Genomic DNA, 15,597 nt, shown 5'->3' with positions numbered 1-15,597 from the left:
CTTACATCGTCCTCCGTCACCCCTCACCCACTTTCTGTTATTCATCCCCATGGGAGGGGGTTATAGGTTGATCCTTGTGATCGATTGAGAACCAGTTTTCTGGCAAGTTACCAGAAAAATCTAGGAATTAAAAAATAAATAAATAAAACATGACATGAGAATTTTCGTTTAAAATCTGTTATGTAGAAATTCATGTTCATATACAACACGTGACGTGTTAGTTCACCCATAGAAAGCATCTTATCCTCACAATCTGTTAATACTTTAATATCTGTTGAGTTACAAAACTACAGGAAAATATGGAAACGTAGAGGCAAATTTTGGTCTGTGATTATAGTGATAAAATAGCATCTAGTGGTAGAAGAGTTCTGATTGCTTTTTGGGTCATGTTACGTTCATGAAATGTTATCTCTGCTTTATATCTTTTAGAAAGAGCGGTATATAGTTATCAGTAAAGTGGATGAAGAAGAGCGCAGACGGAGAGAGCAGCAGAAACATGCTAAAGAACAGGTACTTGGGTTATGGTGATTTCCTTTGGGCAAGAAATTACAATCTAATATTCATTCCTTTCTGTGTATTTGGTTCAAATCTAGATCATGTGTTGGACTCAGTGTAATGAATAGCTTTTTACCACGGAATAATTGAATTGATAAAAAAGCGTAGAATAAATGAGGTCCACTTCAAATTAAGTGTTAAGACATAATCAACAAAGTGACCAATCTTCATTGATATGAAACAGTAATGAAGAAAGTATTAATGCTTATTTTTCAAACTGTTGTCATTGAGCTGCGTTTACCACTAACTGATGTACTAATGTCACCATGTCTAGCTTGAGTTAGCATTACTAGATTTTCTAAAAAAAAGTTAAAGACGTATGATCTGATCGTTTAGGAAAACATGGTCAGATATGCATACTTAGAACATTGCCTTGGTTGTTGAGTGGAGATTGGATTTGTGTGGGGTTGGTGGAGGCAGGCAGACCAATTAAGCTGTGGAATAACTAAAGAGATAGTGGTGACCTGGTGTAGCATCATTAGTAGTAATGTAGACGGAATCTGGAAATACTGAGAAGGTGGAATCAGTGGGATTTTTGATTGGGTATGGATGAGTAAAGAAAACAGAAGATGCTTAAGTTAAATATTAGAGCAAAGGAGTAATTTGCAGTTCACTTAGGTGGGGTAGGCTAAAGTGAGACGAGTGATAATGGTAAGGGAAACATAGAGGAGAGGGTTTGGGTGTGGGTGAATGTCAAGCTTATACATACAAGGGGGCTTCAAAAAATTCCTGGAAAAATGAAATGAAGAGATAAAGGAATGTTTCCATAAATCTTTTGAAGCCCCCTCTTAATAAGTTAAGCCAAAGCCAAAGACCAGCTGATTTGGTCAATAAATACACAGTTAGCTATGAGATTTAGACATGTATTACATAGAGAACAAAAGGTTAGCCAATGTTGTCATCTCTCTGTGGTCCTTGTCCCTCACAGAAAGAGGGCACCACAAAAACAGAAAAGGCCAGATGAGTGCAGTGTGGGTTGTAGGATGCCCCGTGACTGAGGAGTCCATTCAAGAACTCTAATCTATAAAACAAACAAACAAGCAAAAAGAACTCTAATCTATAGTTTGCGTCTGGGAGGCAGAAGACAAAAAACCCGTACCTCAGGAGAACTTGGAGCTGATGAGAAACTGCCTTATGACAGGCCCCTGAGAGACAAAGAATGGGGGATGACCTCGTAGCTGCGCCTTACAAGCCTCTGCCTCCCATCCCCTTGTCAGTCGAGATGCAGAAGTGCTGTGACTCAAGTCTTTGCCTGCCTAGCATATATGTAAAAGGCAAGGCCTTTTATATCCCTACAGTGGAAAAGATGTGACATTGTTTTTACCTGATACATGTTGATGTTCTCGGACCTCCAAGAGTAGATGTCCTGTAGACAGATAAGTCTATTGTCATCACAGGGGAGAGGTGAAGGCCACCCTAGTTGTCATTGACAGAGAGGCTGGCATGGGTTAGGTCACCTACAGAGGATGTGAAGAATGAGAAGAAGTGCTAGAGAAGATCATGAGTGCCAGCAGCATTTTTTAACAAACAAAGGAAAAGCCACCCTCCCACCCCCAAATAGACTGAGAAGTGATGCCAGGGCATTATGGTCACCCAGCAGCCAGAGGACGAGAATATATGAAGCTGGGGCTGGTCAGCAGTGACAGGTGCTCCAGAGGCAGAAAGGTGAGGGCTGAGATATGGCCGTTGCAGCATGGAGTTGTTTTGAGGAAGTGAGGGGTTTTAGTCGGATGGTCGGTGAAGCCAGTATGTAGGAAGCTGAGAAGATGTACACTAAATGGCAATGGAAGTAGACATAATTTGATCTGGCTTCCCTATTACCACAAGTCAGGAGGCAGCCGTGCCTTCATGCTCCATCCTTCCTTGTCTATCCCGGCAACCATTCCTCCCATGACGCTGCTGGGTTTGATTATTGGTTTCAGTGGCCACACACAACTCACAGTCAATACTCACAATTAAGGAGGGTTATTAGGGAAGTTAGTAGGTTATCCCAAGTAAACACCAGCAAGCAGTAAGGATAAAATCATTGGTCCACAGCAGCACTGATCCTCAGCCAGCAGCCAAACTCCTCCAGCCCCAACCCCATACCTCTCTACCCCTCTGCTTCTCATGCTCAGCCACGTGGTTCCTTGGCCAAGAAGCTAACGTGCCTGTTGCTCTGTCCCACAGTTCACGGTTCCATAGTCATGGGGCTGTGCCTCTTGAGTCTCTGGACTATAATCTGGAGCATTCAAGATGGAGCTCTTGGATGTGTGCTGTGATGGTCTTGTGATCTTTTTCTGTGCCCCAGATGGCTCTTTTATACTGAGGAATGGCTCTGATGGAGGTGTGGTTTGTTTTTTTAGCCAACCATATCGCCAAGGAGAATGAAGGATGCGATGTTAAGTCACACTTTCCAGTAAATGCCTCCAAGGGAACAAAGGGTGTAACTTGGTTCACACCCTCTGCTGAGGGCCACCGTTTGTCAGATTGTTGTACTGTGGTGGCTTGTGTGTTACTGTGATGTTGGAAGCTCTATCACTGGTATTTCAAATAACAGTAGGGTCACCCACAATAAACAGGCTTCAACAGGACTTCCAGACGAGGGAAGACTATGAGGAAGGACTAGACTGTCAACATCAGAGGAAGTAGCCACTGAAAACCTTATGATAGCATCTAAACACTGTCAATTATGAAGACGGTGAATACAGGTGAGCACTGTCAGAGATAGGACCAGAACATGAGCCCTTCCGATTGGAAGGTTCTCAAAATGTGACTGAGGAAGAGCTGCCTTTTCTAAGTAGTAGCAACCATAAGGAGTAGAACAAGCCTTTGGGGCCTTCATTTGTGATAGGGCACAACTCAAAGAGAGAAGAAACAGTTTGAAAAATCGAATAATTGGAACTTGGAATGCATGGAGTATGAATCTAGGAAAATTGAAAGTTGTCAAAAATTAAATGGAATGTAGAAAGACTGATAATCCTATGTGTTAGTGAGCTGAAATGGACCTGTATTGTCCTTTTTGAATCAGAAAATTCCTGATTAAATTTCATTCCTATGCTGAGAATGAAACAAACAATCAAGAGGAATGGCTTTGCATTCATAATCCATTTCTGAAATAGGATAATATCTATGTCTATTCAAGAAAGCCCAGTTAATACAACTATTATTCCAATTTATGCACTAACCAATAAAACTAGTGATGTAGAAGTTGAAGTAATCTGTCAGTGTTTTCAGTTAGAAGCTGATAAGAAATGCAGTTAAAATGCATTGATAGTTATTGGTGATTGGAATGCCAAAGTTGGAAACAAAGAAGATGGAATAGTCGTTGGAAAATATGCTCATGGTGATTGAAGCAAAGCTGGAGGTCGAATTATAGACTTTTGCAAGACCAGCACTACTACTTAAAAATTTTTTAACAGTTTTATTAGCACATAATTTACATAGCATACGCTTCAATAGTTCAGTCATCCAATCATATCAAGGGGAATTGTACAATCATTACCATGTCAATTTTAGAACATTTTCCCCTTCTCCCTATGGTTAAGTTGCCTTTAAAATGAGTTGTGCAATCACAATCAGTTCTAGTACTCCCTCCCTGCTCCCGTCTTCATTTCCCACTCCCGAAATCCCCCTTCCCTCCCTCACCCACTCTAACCCATGCATCTCCTATCAAGCCCTGTATCCATTATTATCACTGCCAGGGGGTACACACGCATACACACACACACACACAAAAACCCTGAATTTTTTTTCCAAAGCTATGTATTTAAATTTTTTTTGCGAAACAACCTTATCACCTTCAAAGTACTCTCCATTACACTTAATACATTTGCCAAATCTGCGTTTCCACTCTTGGAAACATTTTTCAACTCTTCTGTTTGGATGACTGACAGAACCTCCGTTGTTTTTTTTCTTCACCTCTTCTACATAGTCATCAAATTGATGTAATTTCATGCCCTTCTATGTTCACGGAAACAAAAAGAAGTTGCACGGAGTGAGGTCAGGTGAGGCAGATGTGTGAGCAAGAGAGGTAGGCTATTTATTGCCCCAAACTGGCTCACTGAGTGGCTGCGTGAGCAGGTACATTGTCGTGGCAAAACCAGTCCCCCATCTGCCACAAATCAGAGTCTTTTTGTCGCACAACACTGTACACAGTCTTTTCAGAACCTCTAAATAGAAAGCTTGATTAACAGTCTGACCTGGTGGAACAAACTCCAAACAACTAGGAGTTGACATTTTTGTCCGTTTGGGATGTTGATGGAGTTCCACAACGAGGTTTGTCATCAACTGACATTTTACCTTTTTTGAAACGAGAAACCCCCTCATACACTTGACGTTTTCCTATGGCACTGTACTCGTAAGCTGTGTTCAACATCACACATTTTCTGCGGCATTTTTCCTGAGCAGGAAACAAAATATCACAGCTGCACACTGTTCTTTTAAATTGGCCATCACAAAAAATAAGGTTCCAGTGAAATTGCTTTTATAAAAAAATTCACTGTGACCAGAGAGACCTTCTCAGGCAACACTACTGAGTGAACTAACTCAGAGCGAGTTGGTTGATACTCACCTAGTGGGAACAATGCATAAAATGCGAAAAATGTGTAATATGAAAGCTCCAGTCTTCCCAGTGCATTTCTGTCTTTTTTCGGGGGTGGGGGGTGAGGGGAGGGTACCCTCTTTTATGCATCCACTCCTCCTGTGGGTCACAAACTAGAAAGCTCAACAGAAACAATAAAAACCAAATTTGAAATAAGGTGGTACGGATAAGATAATAATAATATAAAGACCAAAATATAAATAACGAGTAAGAAAGAAAAGACCCTCATTAACATTCCACAAGGTAGGGAAGAAATTTCTGTCATGGAACAAGTAAGAGATACTTGCACACAGAACCAACTCAGGGAGGGCTTATAGGGAGGCATTTTGGCCAAATATTGAGTGTGATTCAGCACATTCAGGATTACAGTGGTCCCTGCCCGATGGCTCGGCTGCTCGAGACTTGACTGGCTGGAGCGGATGTGCCAGTGGCTCGGTCTGACCAAATCCTCTGCAGATGGGTTTGAGCTCCCACAGTTATGAAATTGGGTGTTCATAATTTTAGCTCTGCTACTTTTCCCTTCACAATATTTGAATTTTGTAGCTGTCATCTTTGGATCACACAAACTGGTGTGCTTCTTCCCTGTGGACTTAGTTGACTCCTCCTTTAGATGGCTGCTTGTTTGAATACAAGCCTTTGAAACCACAGACACTATTTTGATTGATAGCCAGCCACATCTACTTACTTCACCACACTTTACTGTGCACATGCCAGTAACATTTTGCTGAAATCATACAGCAACAGCACCAGCAGTACATTGACAGGGAGCTGCCAGAGGTCAATAAAAAGATGAGATTCAGAAGAGGACATGGAACAAGGACTATCATTGCTGATGTCAGATAGATCTTGGCTCAAAGCAGTGAATACCAGAAAGATGTTTACATATGTCTTATTGACTATGCCAAGGCATTCTAGTGTGTGGATCATAACAAACAATGGATATCCTTGAAAAGCATGGCTATTCCAGAACACTTCATTGTGCTCATGAGGAACCTGAACACCAATTGAGAGGCATTTGATGAACAAAACATGGAATATTGCATGGGTTGAAATCAAGAAAGGTGCATGTATGAGTTGTATCTTCTCACCATACTTAATGAATTTGAATATTGAGCAGATCATGAGAGAAGCTGGATTATATGAAGAATGTGGTTTCAGGATTGGAGGAGGCTTATACCAACCCATGTAATAGAGAGATGACACAACCTTGCTTGTTCAATGTAAGGGAACCTGAAGCACTTCCAGATGAATATCAAGAATTGCAGCCTCAGTATGGGGTACAACATACCAGAATAGGGAGCAAGTGGACCAATAGGTAACATCGTGGTAAATGAAGGAAAGAAGTTGTCAAGGGTGTCTTCTTGCTTGGAGTCACAATCATTGCTCAGGGAAGGAGCAGTCAAGAGATCAAAGGATGCAATGGATAAATCTGCAGAAGATTTCTTTGAAGTGTTGAAAAGCAAGGATATTTCTTTGAAGGTGAAGGTATGACTGACCCAAAGAAATGGTGTTTCCAATCACTTCATATGCATGTAAAAGTTGGACATTGAGTAATGAAAGCCAAAGAAAAGTTGATCTACAAAGGTGTAGATCAACTATGGTGTGGGCAAAGAATATTGAAAATGCCATGGACTGCAAACAGGGACCCCCCCACCCATGCCTGATCTATCTTTGAAGAAGTTTAGTCCTAATGATCCTTAGAGGCAAGGATGAGAAGAATTTGTCTCATGTATGTTGTACATGGTATCGGGGTCATAGGAGACTAGTCCATGGAGACAGACATCATGCTTGATAAAGTGGAGGGGCAGTGGAAAGAGAAAGGCCCTCCACATGATGGACTGACACTGTGCCTATAACATGGGCTTAAACATATGAACAATTGCAGGATGTTACAAGACAAGGCAGTATTTCATTCTTGTTTCATAGGGTTGCTATGAGGGCAACTAACTTGACAGCACCCAGTAACAACAGTGAAGTCAGGTCTTAATCCTTCCTTAATCTTATTCCTTAGTACAGTAGGAAATGCCCCCGAAGTGGGCCCAAAGCCAAAGGAGTGTAGAATGCAGACTTGTGTTACATAATGAATTATGCCTTGAAGGGCTGTATGAATTGACCATCTCAGCTGGTACTTGACCTGGGTCTAGTCAGAGAAGAGAACCCTTGCTAGCCCTTTGCTTGCAGAGACAAGAGAAAAGGCAGTTTTGGAAGGGGGCTTTGGGTTAAAGGGCTGAGTTAAGAAAGGGCTGTTGACATAGAAGAGACTAGTGGACCTCCTTCAACACTGTTGGGAAAAGAGAGAGGAATATGAGTGGGGATGATTCTGAGTTCTGTGAAATATGGGTTTTTATTTTTGGAATATGTTTTTAAATGCGTTTTATCAGAAAAAGTCTGGAATCGGGAGAGTACTTGATTTCCTCAGTGAACTGCTGGACAAATCTCAGAATTTAATGAAGTATTGAATTTGGCCAGCAGGTGGCAGGTTTTTTAAAGTTTATGTTTTTAAAATAGTTTTATCAGCCTTAATCTACATATCACACAATAAAATACTTCAATCATGTTAATCATCACCACAATCAATTTTAGAATATTTTCTCCCCCTCCCCATGGTTAAATCACTTTTAAAATGAGTTGTGTAATCATCAATTCTAGTGCTCTCAACCCCTCCTATATACATTGTTTGCCCACCCAACCCCCTCACCCTCCTACTTCCCGCCCTTCCCTGCTTCCCCTGTGGACCCTTGTAACAGTTCTTATCTCTATGCATCTCCTCCTGTGCTTCACAAACGGGAGACCCAACATAAACAATAAAACACAAAACCAAAATACAGTGGTAAGGATAAAATAATAATACAGAGATAAAAATACATAAAAGTTTATGTTTTAAAGACATTTAGGCTGCCTGTTGACTAATGGTGTTGCAAAAAACATGGAAAATATCTTGGGCTTCCAGAAGGACAAACAGATCTGTCTTGCAAGAAGTACAGCCAGAATGTTCCTTAGAGATAAGGATGGGGAGACCTCATCCCATGTGCTTTGTCATGTCGTCAGGAGAGACCAGTCCCTGGAGAAGGACATCATGCTTGGTAAGGCAGAGGGACAGTAAAAAGAGGAAGACCCACAAGGAGATGTATTGACACAGTGGCTGCAACAATGGCCTTGAATGTAAGAACAGCTGTGAGGATGCCACAGGACCAGGGCAGTGTTTCGCTCTGTTGTACATAGGGTCGCTAGGAGTCAGAATTTACTAGACAGCACCGAGCAACCACACACAGCCTGACTTGAGAACTTCAGTCAATGAATTTTTAAAGTGCCTGATAGAATAATTTGCTACTTGCTTATTCTACTTTTTAAACAGAAGGAAAGTGTTCAAGTAGGTCATTTTGATGCAGTTGTTTCTAACTGTATGTTTTTATTTCTTTTCCTTGCTAAGTTTCAATCTAGCCAGTCAAGGATGTAAATAATATTTACTTATGTATTTCTTTCAGGAGGGCCTGAATGATGCTGTCGGATTTTCCAGAGTCATTCATGCCATTGCTAATTCGGTAAGTGAGCAGAGCTTTTCTTTTCTTGGTGACATCCTTGACCCTAATAATTAAAGGACAATGCTTCAGTATCATCACAGAGTCATCACTGGGCTACATTCAGAATGTTGACTTCATTTGGAGCAACAAGTCCAGACCTCTCAGAGACAGACTCTCATTGCAATGTGCTGAGGACACATCAGATTTGCTGAGTTATGTCCAATCTGTTTTTCAGATCTCCTGTTCTGTAAAGTACAAAGGCTTATAAGAAATTATTATAAAACCTGTGAAAGCCAGACCTATTGGGAAGGAAAAGTCAAACATTTCCCACTAATAGAGAGCAATAGAAAAGCAGTAAAACTGCACTTTGCAAAACCAGTGAAAACAAGGAAGTCCTATTGAGTCCCAGCTCTCTCAGTTTTCTGTACTGTCATATCCTTGTATGTCTGTATAAAACTAATGTTCATCAAAGCCAGTAAGAAGTAGAATAAAGAAATTACAGCAGAACATCTTCCAAGTTAGTGTTTTCTCCATGTACAACCCAGCACTGTTAATTACGTTCTTTGAGTTGTGGAACTACTCCCACCCTTCTTCTCTGAGTTGTTCCTGGAACCCCATTAACAACTTGCTGTTCCCTAATGTTCCTGTCGCGTCTTTTGAGTTGGTTGTTGTTACTTTGATCCTATATACAGAGTTCTTTAAAAAGTGTAATTCTCAATGAAGACGTTTTCTTCAACGCATTAAGCTAAGTGTATTTGCTTGAAAGAAGACTTGAGAAGGTATTTTTGGTTTAAGGTTTGCAGATTGTCTCAGAGCAGTAGTTTCGGGGGCTCATCTAGCCTTATTACATTTACAGAAAAATTGACAGAATACTAGTTTCCATCTGTCTTATCTCAGCTAGTGCAATGTTAGCATTTGATGTAACTAGTACAGTTACCAGGACCAAGCGGTTCCATTGGTACAATACTGTGAAATAAGCAAAAGACCTTATTTGAATGAGTTGAGACAAATGTATATGACTTGTTCTGTATATCATCATCCAGTTCACAACAATCAATTTTTGAAAAAGAGGCTTTATTTGAATTACACAGATTCACACACACACACACACACACACACACACACCCACACCCAAAACCAGGTCCTTCTTCTGTCCCACAATTCCATCTAAGATCACATTTTGCATCTGCTTGCTGTTTCTCCTGTGTCTGATAGCACTCTTTCTGGCTTTTCATAGCTGTGAGACTTGTGAAGAGCACGAACCATTTTTTTATTCCTTAATTTGGCTTTGTTTCTTAACTATTAGTGAGTTGTTTTTAAAGAGTACCACCCTAAAATACACAATTGGGGTTTGTGTACAAATATCAGACTGTTGAAGTGTCTTGACTTAGCATTTTCAAATTTTGTCTTTTAACAGGACATCTTGAGGGTGGCAGCTAGAAAATACTATTTTCAGATTTTACTTTTGCATCCTGTTGTAACACGCCCAAAAGGAGGAGAAACAAAAACCAGCCTGAATTTGTTTATATATATGTAATGTGCTTTGCTTTTTCTTTTAATTTGGAAAAGCAAGTTGAGTCCAGAATATTATGGAATGTGAAGCATACATTTTTTTCTCAAACCCCAGGGTAATGGTTCACCTTGAAGTCGTTTTCCTAATAATGACTTTCTTTAGGGGAAACTTGTTATTGGGCACAATATGCTGTTGGACGTCATGCACACAATTCATCAATTCTACTGCCCTCTGCCTGCCGTAAGTGACTCTTGTTGGCCTATGTATAGAATCGTGGTGCTTGTTGTTGTTTTTTTCCTGAGGTTTTTTCCCCCCCTGGGTGTTGTTTCTTTTGGTGTAGCATGTCCCAGAGAGAATCGTAGGCATTTAGTGGAACCTTTTGTTGTTTTAATTAGTTGGGATTTAATGCATATATCATTTTGTATTTCAGTCATGCCAAGTAGAATTGTACAGTTGCTACCACAATCAATTTCCAAACATTGTGTTTCTATGTGGATTCCTTGACATCATATAACTTTTACCCCACCACCACTGTACTCCCCTCTCCCCAAACCCCTTGTTCTACTTGCTGTCCCTATAGGTTCATCGATTCTGGGTTTCATGTACCAAAAAATGGAAAAGCATACAACACAGCTTCAAGAGGGCGACCTCCATTGACATAATACCTTGAGATACACTTTACTATGAACAAACAAACAATGAAGGAAACAGTACACACCAAAAATACAGAAAATTTTGGAAACCAGATCAACTTCAGCCTGCATAGTGGGACATTTTTGAGGTGACGGACAACCTTCCTTGCCAGTAGTTTGCTCATTTAGTCCTGCTGTGGGATGCCTAAACCTGAGTCGTATATATCCCATGGAAAAGCAGACGGATTCTGAGCGCCTCCTCCTTAACTCTAGCCCCAGTCCAAGAACAGTTAGTTCTGAAACATGGCTCTGCTCAATAATCACCTTCATGGAAGGAACACTGAAGATAAGGGTGCTACAGCAAAGTGTGGTGAAGAAAGCAGATGGTGCCCGGCTATCAATCAGAATAGTGTATGGGGATCTGAAAGGCTTGTATTCAAACAAACAGCCATCTAAGTGAGGAGTCAACTAAGTCCACATGGAAGAAGCTTGTGTGATCCAAAGATGACAATCATAAGTTACAATTATGATGAAGGGAAAAGTATCAGAGATAAAATTATGAACGCCCAATTTGTAGAAGGCTATGGAGGAGTGTGGAGCTCAAACCCCATCTTTAGAGCATCTAGTCAGATGAAGGCACTGGCATAGCCCCTCTATCCACAGGCAAGGGTCTTAAACAGCCGTAATAGCACACAGATCATTGGAATCTTGACTGTGCTGGATTGAACTGGATACTTGGTCAGTTGACCTTCCTCTTGACCCAACCTGAATTTGTTCTAGGTGCAAGTATCTCTTGCTTGTTCCATGATAAAAATTTCATCCCTGGCTTTTAAGTTATTGGTGGTAATCTTTCCTTTACTCATCATTAGCATTTTTATCTCTATATTATCATTATTTTATCCTTACCACTTTATTTTGTTTTTGGGTTTTTTTTTCTGTTGGGTTTTCTAGTTTGTGAAGCACAGGAATGGATTCATAGAGATAATAATAGATGCAAGGATTTATAGGGGATGTAGGGGTGGGAGATTTCAGAAGGAAAAATAATGAATGCAGGAGTGGGAAGGAAGCATTAGAACTGATTGTGATTACACAACTCATTTTAAAGGTGATTTAATGTGGGGGTTGTTCTAAAATTGATTGTGGTAATGATTGTACAATTCTTGATATTATTGAATTGTATGATATGTGGATTATATGCCAGTAAAACTGAAAAACAATAATGGGCTCAAACATTAAAAATTGTGAGATGGAGCAGGATTAAGCAGTGTTTCACTCTGTTGAAAACTGGGCCACTGCGAGTCGGAACTGACCCGACACCTCAGGAACAGCAGCCGTTTGTGAAACTCTGTGGAGTACACTTCTGTGCCCTTTCAAAAGTGGATCACTGGGACTTGCTTTTGAAACACTTCCAGGTGAGTTTGATTCACCTTTCAGTTAACAGCCAAGCGCTCAAGTACTTGTGCAACAGGGACTTCTAAAAAGTCCATGTGGTGATTGATGTGAGATGTCACCGAGTTGGTTCCAACATGGAGCAGCTCTGTAGAACAGAACAGAACACTCGTCAGTGCTGTGCTCTCCTGGTGAGGACTCTTGCTGGTGTGGCGCCTACTGTTGCAGACACTGTGTCAGTCCACATCCTTGAGGTCCGCCTCTTCTTTCCCTGACCTTCCATTGTACTCAGTGGAGCTCTTTAGGCATAGTAGGTAACATGCTGAACTGTTAATTGCAAGATCAGTGGTTTGAAACCACATATCATTCCTTGGGAGAAAAATTAGGTTTTCTATTCCCATGAAAATTTAGGCTCAGAAATCCACAAAGGCAGTACTACTTTGCCCTGTAGGATGGCTCTGAGTTGGAATTGACTTGATGGCATTGAGCTTTTTAGTTTTGAGCCTCACTGTTAACAATAAATTCTTGTAATAGAGCACAAAGCACAACCTGTGTTCTGTTACTGGAATTTTTTTTATACACCAGAACCCTTTCAAATGGGTCGTCATCTCTGTAGAGTAGAAACCTGTTTTTCCTCCTGTGTTGTTGCTTTGGAACCCTGGTGGCACATTTGACTGCTAACGGAAAGGTCAGCTGTTCACGCCCACCACCCACTTCATGGAGAAGGGGTTCTGTAAAGCCGGCAGCCTTGGAAACCCCGGAAGCAGTTCTACTCTGTCTTTCCATACCTGGTCATTACAAGTTGATGTTGACTTGTTGGCAGTTGGTTTTTGTGGTGGTGGTGTTAGGTATTATTGAGTTAGTTCTGAATTGTAGCAACATTGTGTATGGCTCCACAAAACACTGCCTGGTCTTCTGCCGTTCTCGCAGTCATTGGCTATGTTTGAGTCCAGTGTTGCCGTTCACTGTGTCAGTTAATCTCATTGAGGGTCGCCTTTTTGCTGACCTTGAACTTTACTAAGTATGATGTCTTTCTCCATGAACTAGTCCCTCCTCATAACTTGTTCAGAGTACAGAGATGAAGTGTCACCACTCTTATTTCTAAGAAGCATTGTAGTTGAACTTCTTCCTGTCTATATCAGCCGTAAAATACCCAAATTTGGTTTGGGGGTGGTTACCAAAAGTTACCAAGTCAGATGGGTCCCGATCAGTGAATAAATTGTTTAAAATTAGCGTCAATTAGAAATGGGTTTTGCAGTTACCGTCAAGGGCCTGTGTGAGGTACCCTAGTTTGAGAAGAGATCTGTGGTGTGGGTTTCGTAGTGAGTATAATCGTGATGTTGTTAAAAGTCTTGCTGTTGTGTTTTTAGGACTTACATGACTTTAAGGAGATGACAACTTGTGTCTTCCCCAGGTAAGAAAACCCCAGTTCTCTCTGCGGGTTTTCCTTGCATTCATATAGTTACTGTGGCATGGGTAATATAACACTGATAAAGTATATAGGAATTTAGCAAAAATTTAGGTCGTGGATCGAATCATCCATAATTCTGGGAAATGCTGTAAGAGTTTCAACATAGTAAAGGCTTGCTTTTATAATATTTGATTAGTTTTGTGATACTTTTGAAAATTAAAAATCTTAACGAATGAAAGTTGTAGGCAGTGACTTCTTTTTTTTTAATTCCTCACTTACCCCCTATTTGATGGGGACCAAATTCTCTAGTACAATGGCACTTGTCCTTTCTGTATATGGGATGCACCTTGTAGCCATCCAAGTGCTTAGCTGAATATGTTTTTTAGTTTGGCAAAGGTGGTTTTCTTAAGATTTTGTTTTTAAACTTTTCTAAGTCAGAGCCTTTACTGTCTAAAAGTGACCCCAACCATAAAATTGTTTTTGTTGCTACTTCATAACTGTAATTTTGCTACTGTTATGAATCGGGTGACCCATAATGAAAGGGTCATTTGACCCCCAAAGGGGTTGCTACTCACAGGATGAGAACCACTGCTAGAGAGTAAAGCTCTATTTCTAGGGACCTTTGTGAGGACTAGTTGGGCAAGAAAATAAGACTTCATTTGAGTCAACTGTAATACAGAAACATGTATTTTGCTTTTCTCATTAAAAAATTCTTTTGATTCTAGACTCTTGGATACTAAATTGATGGCCAGTACCCAGCCGTTTAAGGTATTTTTAAAATGTGAACTGTCACTAATAAGTTCCATTTAAAGTGTTTCTGAATTACTACTAAGATTTTGACTTCAGATCTGTTTAAATGTCACTTCAAATACATCCAAAAGGAAGAAATGGAAAAATGACCAGAAATGAATATATGAACAAAATGAGTAGGGGTTGTCTTTGGGTGGTGTTAATAAGGATTTTCTCCCCTGTATTCTTCTGGATGTGAGCTTCTTATATTAAAATTGGTTTTTGAATAAGTTATGCACATGCATGATTCTTCCTTTATTTTGTTTTCCTTATATATATTTTAGGAAACCCTGGTGACTTAGCGGATTTCACGTTAGGCTGCTAACTTCATGGTCAGCAGTTTGAAACCACTAGCCACTCCATTGGACAAAGATGAGGCTTTCTGCTTTTGTCAAGAGTTGTAGTTTGGGATACTCACATGGGCATTCTGTTCTGCTTTACAGGGCTGCTATGAGTCAGAATCGACTCAATGGCAGTGAGTCACATAGTGTGGAGTATTTTTCTAATCAGAAGAAAACGTAGCCAATGTTTTCTGCTTTGTGGGGTGTCTATATAACTGAGCGAAGCTAATATCAGAACAGTATTGCTGTATGGCATAAGTTCTGTAGGTATTTAACACACCAGTGAAAACCTTTTCTCATGACTGTACTAGTTAATATTATGCTCCCCTTCTGTTGGGCGTTTAATAACCAAGATTCCCATGTTTCTCTAAAGACCACTGGCGGGCAGTACTAGGCACCTTTTTGTCCTGACACTTGGTGAACTATCTGTAATACAATCTCTGATAATTTATGTTTTACTGAGATCATGGAGATGTATAATGAATTTTCTGCTGTCCTGGTTTGCAGGATATCATTAACAATACTTCCCTTGCGGAATTGGAAAAGCGGTTAAAAGAAACACCTTTCAACCCTCTGAAAGTTGGTAAGATTATGAAACCATCCTGAAAGCCCCAAGCTCTGTGATAGTTTTGATGTGTTTTGTGAAGGAAAGGTGACATTATGTTATAGACTGTATTTCACAGTTACATGTTTTGAGTAAACTTACTTGCACATGTCTTGAGTTGATTTGATGTTTGCTGATGGTTAAATATGGTTTTCTAATTCCATATCCATTTTATGTGAACAGTTAGGTCACTGCTTCAGTGGGAAAGCTTCAGAGCTTTCCTTTCCTAATCCTTGGAGTTCTCCCCTCCGCCTCATACC

General features: G+C 40.4%; 1 protein-coding gene across 1 annotated transcript in view; it reads left to right on the top strand.

The window, feature by feature from the left end:
* Nucleotides 1-15,597, top strand: part of PARN (poly(A)-specific ribonuclease) — a 149,933-nt gene that overhangs the window by 50,475 nt on the left and 83,861 nt on the right. Inside the window, exons 10-15 of the mRNA XM_045284296.1 lie at nucleotides 430-510; nucleotides 8,623-8,679; nucleotides 10,334-10,411; nucleotides 13,563-13,606; nucleotides 14,329-14,371; nucleotides 15,241-15,316. Coding sequence (XP_045140231.1) covers nucleotides 430-510; nucleotides 8,623-8,679; nucleotides 10,334-10,411; nucleotides 13,563-13,606; nucleotides 14,329-14,371; nucleotides 15,241-15,316 — 379 coding nt within the window. The remainder of the gene's footprint in view (nucleotides 1-429; nucleotides 511-8,622; nucleotides 8,680-10,333; nucleotides 10,412-13,562; nucleotides 13,607-14,328; nucleotides 14,372-15,240; nucleotides 15,317-15,597) is intronic.

This window comes from Echinops telfairi, unplaced genomic scaffold (genome assembly GCF_000313985.2).
Source record: "Echinops telfairi isolate 266 unplaced genomic scaffold, ASM31398v2 ScPeMD7_5;HRSCAF=22, whole genome shotgun sequence".
Classification (NCBI taxonomy): domain Eukaryota; kingdom Metazoa; phylum Chordata; class Mammalia; order Afrosoricida; family Tenrecidae; genus Echinops; species Echinops telfairi.
This window is presented reverse-complemented; position numbering and strand designations above follow the sequence as displayed.